This window comes from Aedes aegypti, chromosome 2 (assembly GCF_002204515.2).
Source record: "Aedes aegypti strain LVP_AGWG chromosome 2, AaegL5.0 Primary Assembly, whole genome shotgun sequence".
In the NCBI taxonomy this organism is placed as follows: Eukaryota; Metazoa; Arthropoda; class Insecta; order Diptera; family Culicidae; genus Aedes; species Aedes aegypti.
The window spans coordinates 463,027,507-463,043,332 of record NC_035108.1 but is presented as its reverse complement, the minus strand read 5'-3'; the positions used below and the strand labels follow the sequence as shown (position 1 = coordinate 463,043,332).

The following is a 15,826-nucleotide window of genomic DNA, read 5'->3' as shown; positions in this document are numbered from 1 at the left end:
GATTCAGAAACCAAACACACCAAAATTATTAGAATAAGAATTTATATGCATTAGACCAATTTAATAGTCAACCTACTATTTCAAGAGTGAGTTTATTTACAAACAATCAAAATACTATTGAAAACAAAAAAACAAACAAAATTAAAACCGATTAAGAAAAATTTAATGCTTATGTAACATTTTTTGCTCCAACACTTTTCATAGAAACATTTTTTTATATAGAAAATTATATCAACGTAACGTCGTACGTCGCTCGTCCCACAATTTTACAGAGAATCCTTCAAGAGTATTGGCAAGAAACTTGCGAAGATCCCTTCAAAGATGAATCTGGTGAGAACCTTATAAGGAATATACCAAGAATCGATTCAGAAACCAGGATTGCGTCAACTGTCTTTTAAACAATCTCTATCTCGAATACAAAGGTTTTGTCAGATATGTACTAAGGAAAGATACTCCTGTCACTGGTATTGTAGGCTTACATGTCTACTACATTCGGCTAAGAATTTTGAAATCCGAATTATTCCCGTTGATCATTTCACCACAAAAATTATGGACCAGTTGTGCACCCCTGGCGAAAACTCTACACGGAAAAAAAAAATCGGTTGCTGGATTCATGAACAAAAAGTCATGAATGCATAAAATTCTATGTTTCATGATATCATGACTAAAAGTCATGAAATCGTGAGTATTATGCAAGAATTTTTATGCTCAGGGCGTCACACAAATCTAACTGTCCCTTTCTTCATCTTAGTCAACGCGTCTCATGGCGATCGGTGATTTTTTCTAGTTTAAATTTAAATTGAAGACACTGCTCTTCGGTACCTTGCCATCGTATCGATGATATTCTTGGTGAGATTTCCGTATGTTTCCACGTTGTGTCACGACACAATCAATCTGCCGGAGCTGTTAGATGTTCCAAAATATACTTACAAGCCTTCATCATGATTTTGCAGAACCAGACAATGTTTGATTTTGAGCGAAGATTTCGCTTCACAAACTCGTCGGCGATTTTAACTGCTCGGATGTGATGCCTTCCCTATGTCCTATAGCAGAGCAACTCACAAAAGACCTTCGGCAGCCGGATGTTCCAGTTCACTTTCCATATCCACAGTATTGTTAAGGAGTGTTCCATTACTCATGCAATCCACCAGCATTTTGTGAGCCCAGGGACCATTTGTCAAATCAATTGATATTCGAACAATATTTTGCGTACAAACCTAACCACTGAATGTTCGCGTTCCTGCTAAAGATTTGGCACTCGTTAGGTTGACGATTGTGGAATGTGTTCGCGGTTTATTACGAAACTACCGGCGGAAAAGTCGCAACGATTTTAATTTTCATTGCATTTGTTTACCAATAGCAAATATAAACTGGGATCTAAATTGACGTGTAATGTTCCGTTTTCATGAAATTAGTTCATGATTCAGGGATTCTGCTTCATGATTTCATGACTCAACTTTCCACTTTTCAACACCAAAATCGGAATCATAAATGAAAGCCATCTAAATACATGAATATTGCTTATGTTTTCATGAGCTTTGTTCATGATATCAGATCCTGCTTCATGATATCATGACCAAAATTGCCACTTTTCGTATCAAAAATAGGAATCATAAATGACAGATGACTAAATCCATGAATAGCGCTTATGTTTCCATGAATTTTATTCATGGTTCCAGCATACATGCTTCATGATTTGAGGATTCCAGCTGACATTTTTCTTCGCTTTAAATTGAAAACGTAACGTACAGCCGGCGTTACGGTAAAATGCTTTATGATTTCATGACTTTTGGTCATGGTGTATTTTCATAACATGAAAACACACTTTCCTCCCGAAATCATGACTCATTCTCCTGTTTTAGAGTGCCGCATTTTTACCCGTGTAGTTGGGCCAGCGCCAGAATCCTTTCATGATAGTTACCATCCCTCCACAGTTATACAGTCAAACCTCCATGAGCAAGGATGAAAATCTAGTGATCATGACAAAATAAATGATGCATCGCGGTTGTTCTTTATCATGCGAGCATAGCAACAACGATAAACCATTAGTCGTCAAGGCCTAACAACAAACTCCGCTCCCTGAAAAATGAATCGCTCGGCATGTGTGCTAACGATCAATTGTTCGCAAACCTAAGTCATAACTTTTCGAGGATTTTTAAGCTTTTATTCCGCGATCTGTCTTCTGGCATGCCATTTCTGATCAGAAAATCAATCGGGCATGGTTTGGGTGGAAAATTATTCCGCGAACGCATTATGATTCATGTTAATCGCAACATGCCACAAGATCCGACAAACGGTTTGTCCCGCGACAAACAGTGCATCGGATGCTCCATATATCCTTAGTATGCGCGCGTAGTGAGCTGTTCAAATCATGCTTCTGCAAGAGCGACGGCCATCTTAGACCATTCAAATACTATGTTGTTAGTCGCTAGAGGAGATTTTTTTTCCATCCTTGTCCATGAGTCAATATTGAAGGGACCATCGACTCTTAGGAATATCGAGTCATGGAACAGATATTCTTTGGAAAGGTATTTCAAGGGACCATCATAGTAACCATGATTTCTAGCTTTTAGTATGGTTTTATGAGTCGATATCGTGTAATGGAACCAGTGCTGGGGATGGTAATAGTAGTAGGCTTGAGTTTTTGCGAAAATCACGTGGCTCTCCTAATACAGTAGTTCAAAATTGTGAATCTCATCAAGTAGCCTATGTTGGGTACATGAATTTTCTAAATCAGGAGTGTCATTGAAGGCTGTAAATGCGGGAAATGCAACGGGAAGCAGAACTTTTTTCTACAGTAGTTTTGGGTTACCCTTAGCAACAGGTGTTTTGCTATTTTCAAGGCATTCTGCCTACAGCAGCGATACACGTGAGTTTCACTGGCTCCGGTGACTGTGATTCGCTACGCTTGCCCACTGTAGTGTTAATCTCAGAACTTTTCCCAACTCTGAATGGAACATCGGCTCATGGAGGGTTGACTGTAGATCAATTGAAGAATTTTATCCAGAATGAGACGAAAAAAAATTAAATCGTGCTCGATAATCTCCGCTGTGGATCAAATTTAACACATGTGGTAGAATCAGTGTTTATATAGACAAATCCATCATTCGACTCAAGAATACCTATTGAAAACATGCAATGAGTTTCTGCATGTATCTTATTTGAAAAAAATCTTGTTCCGAAACTGAATGAATGAATTTTCTTTATTTGAGAGACTTTCAGCCCTTGGCTGGTTCGTCTCAAAGTTTCGAAACTGTTGTTCTGCGAGAAAAATGTTCTATAGAAAAGTTGTAGCGGACCGTTTGACGTACGAGGAAAAAAAAACACTGAAAAATTTTTTATTAAAAAAATCAAAAGTAAAACCTAAATTTTAAGTAACACAAAAATCCCATTTTAAATGTTTTAAAGTTTTTAAAGTAAAATCTCGATTAACAATAATTTCAAGATTGTAATTTTATCACCACCACGTGTTTATTTCGTCGATGAATATTTCACCATGAGCTCGGTAGTTAGTCATGAACCGAGTGTTTTAATTCACAAACGAATAGTAAGCCAGTCAACCACCCCGGAAAATTCTGCTAGTTACTCCATTAGGGATATTTCAAAATATTGTTAATTATGCTTGAGAGCTAATATAGATCTTATTCATAGGATTTATTTACTTTTATTTTGTGATTGTACTACATACAATTTACATATTTTTTGAAATCGAGAAATAATAAAACTCGCTTAGTTTTGTAGGAACCTACAATGATCAAATTAAGATAATTTATTCATGGCTTGTGCATCCTTCAGCTGAGAATCAGAGATAAGTAATAAATGTTTGCCTTAGGTAACAAACGAAAAGGAGGCTATCCTTATGCAATGGACTTGTGTTGGTAACTTAATTGTAATGTCAATGCTAATGGTATGAGTCAATCGTATAAGGACATGGTTATTGTGGTGACATCAAATATTAGAACTTTGCTTCGATTGCCTTCACATCAACTCTATTTCATGTGAGCCGTGAATTAGCTCGTTGAATAGGTATGATATTTTACTCAATGAGACACTACATAAATACAAAACCACAACTTTGTAACATCCAATATCGCACTCCTAACGAGTTCTCTGATTGCCACGATGCTTCCTCATGAAAACCGTCCCGTAGGGACGGATCGTGAAATAGTACACAATCTCGACGAACGAAAGCAAACTTGCTCCGACGAACAGTCCCGTGGTGCCTCCGACCGATACTGCCAAAGAAATCGATAGAAAAAGTTTCAACCAGATTAGATTAATCCATTTTTGTTTCCTTTTCGGCAGCTTACTTAACAAGCATTTAAAGAAAGGGGGGAACCCTCTGTGTTTTATCAAAAAGTGCACAATTAAATAATTGGATATAAGTGAAAAATTAGCTTGAACAAATTGAAATGAGCGCTGAAAAATTTAATACTTTCAGAAAAAAAAACATTGGCGAACATAGAAATTATTTTCACACTAGAAACATACAAATTTCCAATGAAAATTTGGAACTAACCACATAAAAATTCGAAAAACGCTAATTGGATTAACTAGTTATTGTTATCCTTTTCCCGAGGTATGATAATATTTTCCCCATTCCCCAACATCGACATGTGTGACACTTACCCACCAGGTCGAGCCGTCCCCGTACCACATTGCGCTTGTAGCGTTCCGTCGGCAGCGCGGGCAGTTCGATCTCGATGGTCGAGTAGCGATTTTCCGGGTAGTAGATACTTTCACGCGAATCGTGTACGATGGCGATGTCCACCTCGGTGCAGGAGGGCAAACAGTCGCAGACGACCCCCTGCTTCCCGGTGGACCACTTGGGGATGACGATGGTCAACTCCTCGTAGTGGGCATTCAAGCACACCAACCCGGTCATGTTGCACTTGAGGGCGGGATCTAGGACGGGGGAAAAGCAATTTTTCGATTTTAATGGCAATCGATAAATTTCAAGCGCGTAGGGGAGACGAGTTTCTGCAGTTTAACATTTAAAACCGGGGCTTTTAATTTGCGCGCACTCTAACCAACCTGTGTTCGGCATTAGGTGACTGGTGCAATTGCAGATTTGCAACTGTTTATCCTTCCTGCACTGCACCGAACAGGCACTGTAGCTGTAATAGGCGTGGACGTCCAAGATGTTCTCGTCCGGGTAGCGGCATTTGCGTTGCTCAACGCTGACCTGTTTCGTTTCCGGGTCGTTTTCGATGTCTTTGACGGAAATTTGACGCCTGAAGTAGTGTATTTAGTTAACCCTTAAATCCCAAGATGATCAAATTTTGTTAAAACAAATCTTTAACTTGGTTTTAACATTTGTAGTTTGAAATGAAGTAGTTTAAAACCATCAGTATACATCTATAAACTAGAAAACATGGAATATCTGTGATGCCAACGAAGTATTAAGCATTCTTGAAAAGAAAAGCTCATTTCAAGCTAAACAAGACCGTAAGGGTTAATTTAATTTTTATGAGTCTTCGAAAATTCTTACTTGTAAGCAATGTAATAATCAATCAGAAGAACCTCCGACTTGGGCGTTATCAAATTAGGGACGTCCTCTTCCCCCAACGTGTAAACGTACGCCTCTGTCAGCACCGTGATCTTCAATTTCCCTGGACCAGTGTACTTGTTCGAAATCATATCTATTTTCAGTGGATTCTCGGCACTCGTTTGCACGGAATTGACCGCATAGCACAGACCCAGTTCCGTCTCCATGGGTTGAAAGTATTTGCAACAATCGAACGGCACGTCATTCCAGTAGCATTCCTCCAAAGTCGCCTCACAAGAACTCCGCACCAACCGGGCATAGTCCGAAAAGTTCGAATAGAAGCAATTTTCCGCCGGTTCATCACCATTGCACTCGTTCACCGTGTGGTACGATTCGCCTCGGAAGTATCCAATCTCATTAAGAACTTCCTCCATCGCGAAATCGTGATCTTCGCCCCATAACCTTCGGAACAAATATCAATTAGTGCTGAACCGAATGCAAATAATACAAATCAACGACGCACTCGTCAGCCACCATTTGGATGCGCTCCATGTTGCGCATTTCGCACACGACGATCGCCGGAAATTTGGTATTCCAATCGCGGTAGTTCGTTTCCACCACGAACGAGATGGCACTGGTGCGGAAGGCTTCCAGCGAGGCGTTTATTAGCAGTGCCGACCCGAACCAGGACACGATGACGCAGATGATCCAGAAGATTCTTAGATGTTTGAAGGGTAGAAGGCAAATTATGAAAAGTTTAGTCGACTAATTAGAAGCTACACGCTCAAAAAAGAGTTCTGTTCAACCACCAACGTTCACATAAACATGATATAGTTCACGGTGTATTTTTGCTTGTTGGCGAGTTCACGTCTGCTGTTCACGGATACGAGAACGGATTTTTTTCTGCGTATTTATTTATCCGTTGTATGAGCTCTTCATGATTAATCTTCAGTCAGCCAAAATATTTTTTCATATTTTTATCAACGAGTTTTTATGCCTTCGGCTAGGTCATCTCAATACCAACGGCTTTACTTCTCATCCCAACGCAGCCATCACTTAACTTCACTGTCTCGGATATGTCCAACAAAACTGAAGGCTATTCTTCTGGTCTGTGCTTCTGGTCTTGCTCTTCTAGACAAAGAAAAAGCATTGGCATGAAGACTTGATAGTAATATTTAAAAAAAAATACTTTCCAACATACTTTGTTAGAATAATCCAAAGTAATCTTCCTGTATGAGCTGGTATTCCTCAATGTAGGTTTTCGGGATCAACATCAAACAATACAACAAGGAATCAGCCAGGAGGCCAGGAACTGAAAAGGAATCGCTAAGGAAATTTCTCGCCGATTCCTTGCAGAAATTTTTGTACAGCGACTCCCTGGGAGGAAGGCACCGGTACTACACACGAAATATGACACAAAAATATTTCGAACTCCAAGAAAACTCCAGCGAGCCAAAGACAATCAAGGCAGACTTGATGAAAATCGCTAATTTTCTTTTGTTGTGTACCTTCGATCGTTCTGGACAAACATGGAAAAAGGGCCAATGTTTTCTATGCACTTTATTTTCGTTTCTATAGGAAAAAGTGTAATTATGCGTATTTGAATATATTATGTTCAATCAGAACAAAAGGTGCTGTCGTGACATTACTTTTGAATAAGCTTCAATAGCTTTTCAATAGATTTTTTGTCACATTTGATAAAATGCAAAAACAAGTTTTGGTCAATTACGCACTTTTATCATGTTTGTCCATTGTTTAAGATCTGGGCTCACAGTGACAGTTCGTGACAGCAGAACCTCGGCTCACAATGACGTACATAAATTTCGTATCGGTTTCTCCCGCCCAGGCGACTCCCATTTGGACTGACATTTCTTTTCAACTGCGTACTGCGATCAGAAAAAAGCGCATTTTTCGATCGATTCCTTGCAGAAATTTTCCACGCATCAAGATAGACCGAGAAATTACTTGTCAGCAGCGAATCAGGCCTTAGGGCTGCATTTTAATGGGTTGGTGTCTTCGGAGACTTATTTTAGATTTATTTATTCTTTAATTTGATGATAAAAGTTGCAGCCGTGCGGAGTTACATTGGGTTTAGGGGTGACTTTGACCGCCCTTTTCAATGCATCTCATGGCTAGTACATCCAGTGGCTATTTATAACGTATTCTTGAAGCTTACCACATTGTTTTCATTATTCCGGTAAGAGTTTGCTGTAAAAATCTTTTCCCAAAGTGACCCTTATGGCACAATGTCACCCCGCACGATGGTTATTTGAAGTCCTAGAACCCTTGTGTCTTCGACAACTTGTCGTAGTTTATCACTTTCCAAAATTTTGCCGAAAACGTGAAAGCTACCTACCTTAAACGTGAAAGCTTTTGGAAATATTCGAAATAAAAAAAAGGCATACATCGCAGCGCCACTTATGCGGTGAAATTTCCAACTAACTTCTATCATCAAAATAAAGAACAAATAAATCCAAAACAAGTCTCCTTAGGCATCAACCCGATAAAATGCACCCCTAAAACAAAGACAAATTAAAGACCTTCATGTCCCTTGCAGTTGCCCAAAATTTGATGGCTCATAAGGTAATCTAGAATGCCGTGAAAAGTGTAATGCGATCTGTCAAACTTGGGTACCTTTTGCACTACCGAGAGACCGAATGCAGTACTAGAAGTGGTACCCAATCTGAGCCCGAGAGGGACGGACCAGCCTAAAGCTAAATTATGCTCCTAGCCCAGTGTGCAATATGGTCACATCTGGCTAACCAGTGTTTCCTCAGAGACGTCAATAATTTTTATTTGCGGAATACACAGGCCTCTTCGCCAATGGACGAGACCTTCGTGTCATCTGTAGAAGATTGAGAGAAAAGTGTGGATAGTTTTTCTTCATATTTGGATTAGTTTTTTTTTCATACTTCATATTTCAAACATATTTCACTCACTGCGCCACTCTAGTGATTTATCCATTTATGGCCAAATTTTCCGAAATACTCTCACTTTACAACCAGCAAAAAAGTTAAGTAAAAGGCGTATTCAAAATTGTTGAACATAAAAAAAAAACTTAAATTTATTTGTATGATAGAAAGCTGAATCGTAAGTTTTGACCGTATTTGGAAGTATACATTTTACTCTTTATTATCGTTTTATTGAATATTCTCATACATGTATACATTGCATATTTACCGATCAAAAGAATTTTCAAACGTTCAATCGGTAATCTTAGAATTAAATATTATGGAAATAATATATGGAAAAAAAAATCATTTTTTTTTTCAACAGTGCTGCCTATTTTGAAGGTTTTAACCACAGACTGTGTTTTAACTGTGCTTCAATAGGTCTTAAGAATAAAACGCTTTTTTCTCTATTGTGCTTCAAATATAACGTGGGAATCAAATAAGGAACTCTATGGAGGCGCAGGTTATTTTCCATATAAATACTACATGTACTTCCATTAGGACGCACTTTAAACCTAAAAGTTCTATTCTTGCCAGTTCCCTTAAATTTAAAAAATGATTCTCAAAAATTAAAATTGTTGCATCAAAACCAACTTAATTCATAGGAGGCTTTTCATTCATGCTGCTTCTGAAAGACAAGCTCCTTTTAACATAAATATAGACTAAACGAATTATTGAGCAAATATTTAATAATAATCGAATTTGATAACCTTAAAAAATCGATCGTTTTAAACATTGGTCCTTGGTCGTGTGAAATTTTATTGTTTTAATGGGTTTTTCGTACAATATTACTCAAAAGATGTATAAACAGAGAACCGATTGCGATTTCATTATAAATTTTCTATGACCAAAGTGTCAATTTTATAAATTAAAAGGTACTTATTGTCATATCCTTAGGGTACAGTACAGTAATTTCTGATGACTTTAGGATATTCTGACATAAAGGGTGTACGGATCCGATCAATGGTCGTTCGTGGCACTGATTTAAAACACGAGGCACTGCAGAATCAACCTCCTGAAGTAATCGTTAGTTTTTGAAGCTAGCCACTATCTGCGTGGCGCTTTGTGAAATACATTGAAAAATTTGACTGTTTTGAAGCTTTCCAATAATGTTTTGAGGTAGTTTTTGTGTACAAAGGGATAGATATAATAATTCGTGAGAGCTTGGCTCGTTTTTTGGCTTATATATAATTTGTATGGAGTGAAAAATTGCTAAAAGTCTTCAAACACGTTTTCTCCAAAGCTTCCAAATATTCCAATTTGAAAATTTTGTCTTTTTCTCAAAATAGTAGATTTTAATGGCTTCCAATTTCTTGAACTACTACTACTTACTGCTTTAACTAACTTCTTTCTTCTCTTGATAAATTTCCAGTAACTAAATCAAATTTCAAGTTATTCATGTGATATAGTTCAATTTTCAGGTCAATCGGCCCGTTAGAAACTGTTATACAGTTCCCTAAACTTGATCATTTTTGTATGAAAATCGGTCTTCATGTACTTTATTCTTACTGTATATTCTATCAATTATATTCAAATTTGTTTTCAAGTCTTTACTGATTTCAAAGAAAACTTCATCAACTACGGAATACAAAATAGAAAAGTATTTAAAAATAATGACTACCGCGTCACAAAAGAATTTTCCTTACGCTTCAAGTTTATGATAGAATGGCAAATATGTTCAAATTCTAAAGTTCTGATAGGAGCCAGATTAACTCTATGGTTGAATATTCATGATTTTTTTTGTAATATATTGAAGGATAATAATTGACCAAACCATACCGTGAGATTAGAAAAAGAAAAAATAATAACTCATACATTGGAAAGCTGACTTTACGTTAGAATTATATTTACAATTGTCTAATGGGAAAATTGTGTAAGGTATTTCTAAATGTTTTATGCTTTTAATTTTCATTCCTCGGGGGGCCCCTTCATCGGGGGGCCCGGGGCATTTGCCCCCTTGGCACCCCCCCAAATCCGGGCCTGCTTTGACCCCATCAAACCCCGTGCGGAAGCAACCAGTGCCACATGTAAAAAAAATAATGCTATGAATAAATGGTTTATCACTGCGCCAAATAAAATGTGGCTAAATTATCTTGCGACTACAGAAAACTGAATAAAATTATACGTACTGAACACCAGAATGATAAGTGAAATATTAATGTCGCATTCGATAACGATTCTGACTCGCGTCTTATGGGTTTGATGTGCCTTTATTGTTTGTTCAAGTTTTATCTATACACTGTTACCTCAATTTACGAACTAGATCGGGGGTGCGCAAATTGAGTTGGTGCGTAAATTGAATCAGTGCGTAAAACGAGGGAGCTCAGTTCGTAAAACGAGGTTTTGCCCATTAATCATTTCTATGTAGAAGAATGTCTCACAATACTGGACCCTAGAAGATTGTTATATTTTTAAGAAGCTTTTGTAGTGTCAGATCCAAGTTTTGGTAATTAAGTGAGTACAACATGTGTTCTAGTTCATCCAAAAACTTCCTGGAATATATACCTGCAATGTACTGGCATATTTAGCGATCCTTTGATGTTTGTTTTTGATATGGCACAGGCCCTTATCTATTCATAGTAGTAAAATGAGTATTTTTATAATTTGTGCGGATGTCCTAGGTCCTCCAAGAACTCCATTGAATATAGGCCTTGGGATCTACGACCGTAATAAGAGATTAGAGGTTACTTTTCAGTTACTCCACAGGCCCCTAACCATTCATGTGATTAAACGGTGTATTGTAATAATTTGGCGGATGTCCTAGGTCCTCCAAGGACTCCATTGAATATAGGCCTTGGGATCTACGACCGTAATAAGAGATTAGAGGTTATTTTTCAGTTACTCCACAGGCCCCTAACAATTCATGTGATTAAACGGTGTATTGTAATAATTTGTGCGGATGTCCTAGGTCCTCCAAGGACTCCATTGAATATAGGCCTTGTGATCTACGACCGTAATAAGAGATTAGAGGATACTTTTCATTTACTCTGCAAGCCCCTAACCGTTCATGTGAGTAAACGGTTATTGTAATAATTCGTCGTTCGTAATTAATTCGTAATAATCGATTTTCGTCATCCCCTCGTCGTGGCCATTCCGAAAATACCCATATTGCATGAATTTCAAACGATTTTCTGAAACCGGAGGTCGCCATATTGGATTCCAAAATGGCGTCGGACATCGAGTTTCGTCATCTTCTCGTCGTGCTCGTTCCGAAAATACCCATATTGTATGGGTTTCCAACGATTTTCCCAAACCAGAGGTCGCCATCTTGGACATGGCGTCGAACATCGATTTTCGTCATCCCCTCGTCGTGCCCGTTCCGAAAATACCCATATTGTATGGGTTTCCAATGATTTCCCCAAATCAGAGGACGCCATCTTGGATTCCAAAATGGCGTCGTACATCGATTTTCGTCATCCCCTAGTCGTGCCCGTTCCGAAAATACCCATATTGTATGGATTTTCAACGGTTTTCCCAAACCGGAGGTCAATGATTTCCCACAGAATTGTCAAAACTCAAACTGCGTAAAAAAAGTGACTTAAATTGAGTTTACTTCGTAAAAAAAGTGACTTAAATTGAGGTAGCGAAAAAAAGACTTCGTAAATTGAGGTTTTAGTGTAATTAATAATAGAATGGTGTTTGTCTGTCACGAAATGGCATGATAATGGGTCAACTAATTCGCTTAATTCTTTCACTGTTGCATTCGTCATTGACCTGTTCGTGTGAGGAAAATGTTCAGGAAATTCTCCGGAATATTCAGGGGAATTGTAGAAAATTAATGTGTCATTTTGTATGAGATTTACATAAAGTTTTCGAACAGCCTACTTGATGGCAAGACGAAGTTTGCATCGACAATAAAATAAAGACAGAGGCCCAAAAAAGTTTTTTTACGACAGAAGCTTGTTCTGGTTAGAGATAACTTGGATCAATACTAGCTCATAATGCTTAACAAAACAGAGCCGCATATCACACTTATATTGAGGTTCAACTATGGCAATCCGGAATGAGCCGCTTATTCTAAAATATGTTTAAGCCTCCAGCGTTCCAGACATAAACCCATGCTATCATTTGACATGGGAGAATTTTTGTGACAAGGCCTGAGAAGAATCTCACTCCATCGTCGACGTTTTAGTAGCTTTCATCACAAATATATTGAACTCGCTGACTGCATAATAAAAGATATGCTTCCAAATCCTCAGAAAAAGTAACAGATAAAAACATATAGGGTTTCGTTCTACTTCGTCGTAAGAGCAACTATTCGTCGTATCAAACTTAAAATGTTCCACTACGGTGGATATTCCAAACTTACCTGCAACATAGATTCATTTTCCAAATGTAATTTTGTAAAAGCTTTTATGATTCGTCCACCTGTACACCAAAAATGCAATGAAACTACTGTATTTCGATAAATAACTTCAGTTCAATTATCCACTTTACACTTTTTCACCGAAATCGCATGGACGAACACGATTTGAGAGAAATGCTTAGCGATCGACATCAGTCACACCACTTTCCAACACAAGTTTCTTCCCGCCCCCCTGTGTGACTAACATCGCCGGGCACTTATTTTCACTATGGAAAACCTTCGTACTTCTTCACTGAAGGATTTCATTACAATCACACGCCGTAAAACTTCAATAAATCCCCAAATTTTACGAAATTTCCTCAACCGCCGCGAATAATTGAGAATGTAAACAAAGTTCAATCCGTCGTACTGAGAAAAAAAAGTTTGTGCGCATCCATGTGTGCACGACGCTCGACGTAAAAATATGGTTCCTTTGATTGTGTTGTTTTCGCTGTACTGTGAGCAAATGCCAGAATTGTACGGTCAAAAATAATTGTGTTCATATATTTGGGCGGAATTTTGATGAGAAATAATTATTTTTAAAGGAAATTAGTATATTCCATCATGCTGAAGGAATATAGGGAGATGCCCGTAGATCTATATTTTCTAGTAAAACATTTTATTATAGCGTTGATGTATTGTGTTTTAGCCATTCAATACATCAAAGTGAGCCGTAAGTTGTGAGTCGAATCTGAAAACCGATTGCGACGGAGTTGAAAACGATAAGACGGATTGAGAATACAGTAAGATGCATTTTCTTTGCATTATTTCCAAAGAGAGATCAAGATTTATCAAAATGTTATTGTACAATGTTAAAGCCGTTTTAAGAAAGAATTGTTTGGCATCGGTTTGTATCAGCATCATTCACTGCAATACTGGGAAAATTGCAGTTCTCACTGATCAATGCTTAATACTATGGATACTAGCACATCACTCTACACACTTAGATTTTTTTCACGAGCTTGGCTGTGCGAATCTCGGTTTTCCAATTTTAACCGAGACTCAGCTAACAACTTGTCCGGTTGCTAAGCAACGAAGCACGATTTACTGATACTAGGCTTTAATTTCCTGAGATCTCAGGAAATTTGTTTGCCGACTACTCGGCTGTGCGGATCTCGGTTAAAATTAGCCGAGATTCGGCATTCTAAATTAAGTGTGTAATAAATAACATTTATGATTCGTTTTATATTCCATATAAATATTTCCATAAAATATGATATCACGATTTTGGCAATTTTTTGACCCATAAAAAGCTGCGAAAATATCATATATTATGGTAGCACTGTATATTCTTCATTGTTCTACACATAACAAACATTTCTTCTTCTATATATAACGCCTTCCACTGCCTAACAGATTCCCAAGTCAATACTACCGAGAGTAAGAAATTCGAGAATGCTTTTTACGTGGATCAGTATCATGAATATCAACAATTCGTAGAGGAATCTCTACAAAAATAATCCTGATTTTCCAAAAAACTTATCCTAATTTTCCAGAAAACCATTCCTCAGAATCATTTTTTTGTAATTAATTTTCAATTTTGATATAAAATCTATTGATCGAAAAATGTGTGGAAAACTTAAGGTGAAGCAGTTTAGAATCAACTTCAAAGATTGCACTAAAGCTTTAAAGGCACAAATCTTGCGAAGAAAACATCCAACATCAGTGCGCTTTTTATTTGGGCTTTGTTCACTGCTAGTGAATAATTAATAATAATAATTAACTTTAGCATGGGGGGTTTTTCTCGATCGAACAAAAGAAGAAGAACAAAAAAGAATGGACAAAAGTACTGTTGTGGTTGTGGTATGCATTCTGACATGGCAGGCGCCATTATTGCCTAAAAATAGAAGATCACCAGCACTCTAATGAAGCAGTTTAGAATCAACTTCAAAGATTGCACTAAAGCTTTAAAGGCACAAATCTTGCGAAGAAAACATCCAACATCAGTGCGCTTTTTATTTGGGCTTTGTTCACTGCTAGTGAATAATTAATAAAGCCTAGTGAATAACAAATAAAAGCCTAAATTAAGAATATCGAAAACGTTTGTCAACTATTTCTCCAATTTAGTGCCTTTGAAAACGTGAGTAGGGGTTCAAGTTGGCCATTGTAGCAGCCATATTTGAATTTCGAGATGTTTCACCATAAAGCTATCGAAGTATTTGAAATTTTTCATTTGAGTATTTTGATTATACTCTTATTAGGGTGCAGAGTACCTTAAGCACTTCCATAATTCACTTTAGCATGGGGGGTTTTTCTCGATCGAACAAAAGAAGAAGAACAAAAAAGAATGGACAAAAGTACTGTTGTGGTTGTGGTATGCATTCTGACATGGCAGGCGCCATTATTGCCTAAAAATAGAAGATCACCAGCACTCTAACGAAAGTTGAACATGTTTTGCCTAAAATTAGTGTATCACAAAATCGCTTCGACCGTTGGCGGTTTCATCGAGAAGTGATTGAAAAAGCAGTCAACAATGCGGAGCGTTCTCTCGGTCGCGTGATTGTTGAGCGTGGCTGGGTTTGTTTTGTGGCAGATTCATGTAAATTTCTAGCGTATTTAACTAAAATATAGTTGGAAGTGTCCTGATTGGTTGAAAGAAGGTTATATTTGCTTCAGCTGTTGGCTAACGCTTGTAATTTTCAAATGCCTGCCACAATTTTCCGTCGATGTTCAAATTACGTGCTGCTTAATATTCAGAAATTTTTGCTGTGTAAAATACCTTCGCAGATGAATATTTTTAATTTTAATGACTATTCGTGACCCATGCCATCTAAAAAAATTATTATTTTGCACACTATCTGTACTAACCTTCCGCTAAAATTCACCTTACCTCTCGGCTGCATGGTACGACTCATCGGCTATGAACTTGACTCCATGAATAGTCGAGTTGAACAGATACTCCTTGACAATGTCCACGAAACGCATAGCAAGAATGTCGCTTCAACGGCACGCACCACTCGATAAGGTTAGAAGGCAAATAAATCCTCATTTGAAAAACAGACAGGTTGAATGCAAATTACTAGCACGGATTTCTTTCGATAA

At 37.7% G+C, this 15,826-nt stretch overlaps 1 protein-coding gene across 1 annotated transcript; it reads right to left on the bottom strand.

Annotated features, from left to right (window-relative positions):
* Window positions 1–3,808: 3,808 nt before the first annotated feature.
* LOC5568179 (sodium channel protein Nach) lies at window positions 3,809–15,795 on the bottom strand. The gene is made up of 6 exons (XM_001652068.2): window positions 15,615–15,795; window positions 6,012–6,206; window positions 5,492–5,950; window positions 5,035–5,234; window positions 4,630–4,905; window positions 3,809–4,235 (listed from the first exon to the last, which is right to left on the bottom strand). Exons 1-6 carry the CDS (start codon window positions 15,707–15,709, stop codon window positions 4,099–4,101), a joined length of 1,362 nt encoding a protein of 453 aa, XP_001652118.2. The 5' UTR covers window positions 15,710–15,795; the 3' UTR covers window positions 3,809–4,098.
* Window positions 15,796–15,826: the final 31 nt, after the last annotated feature.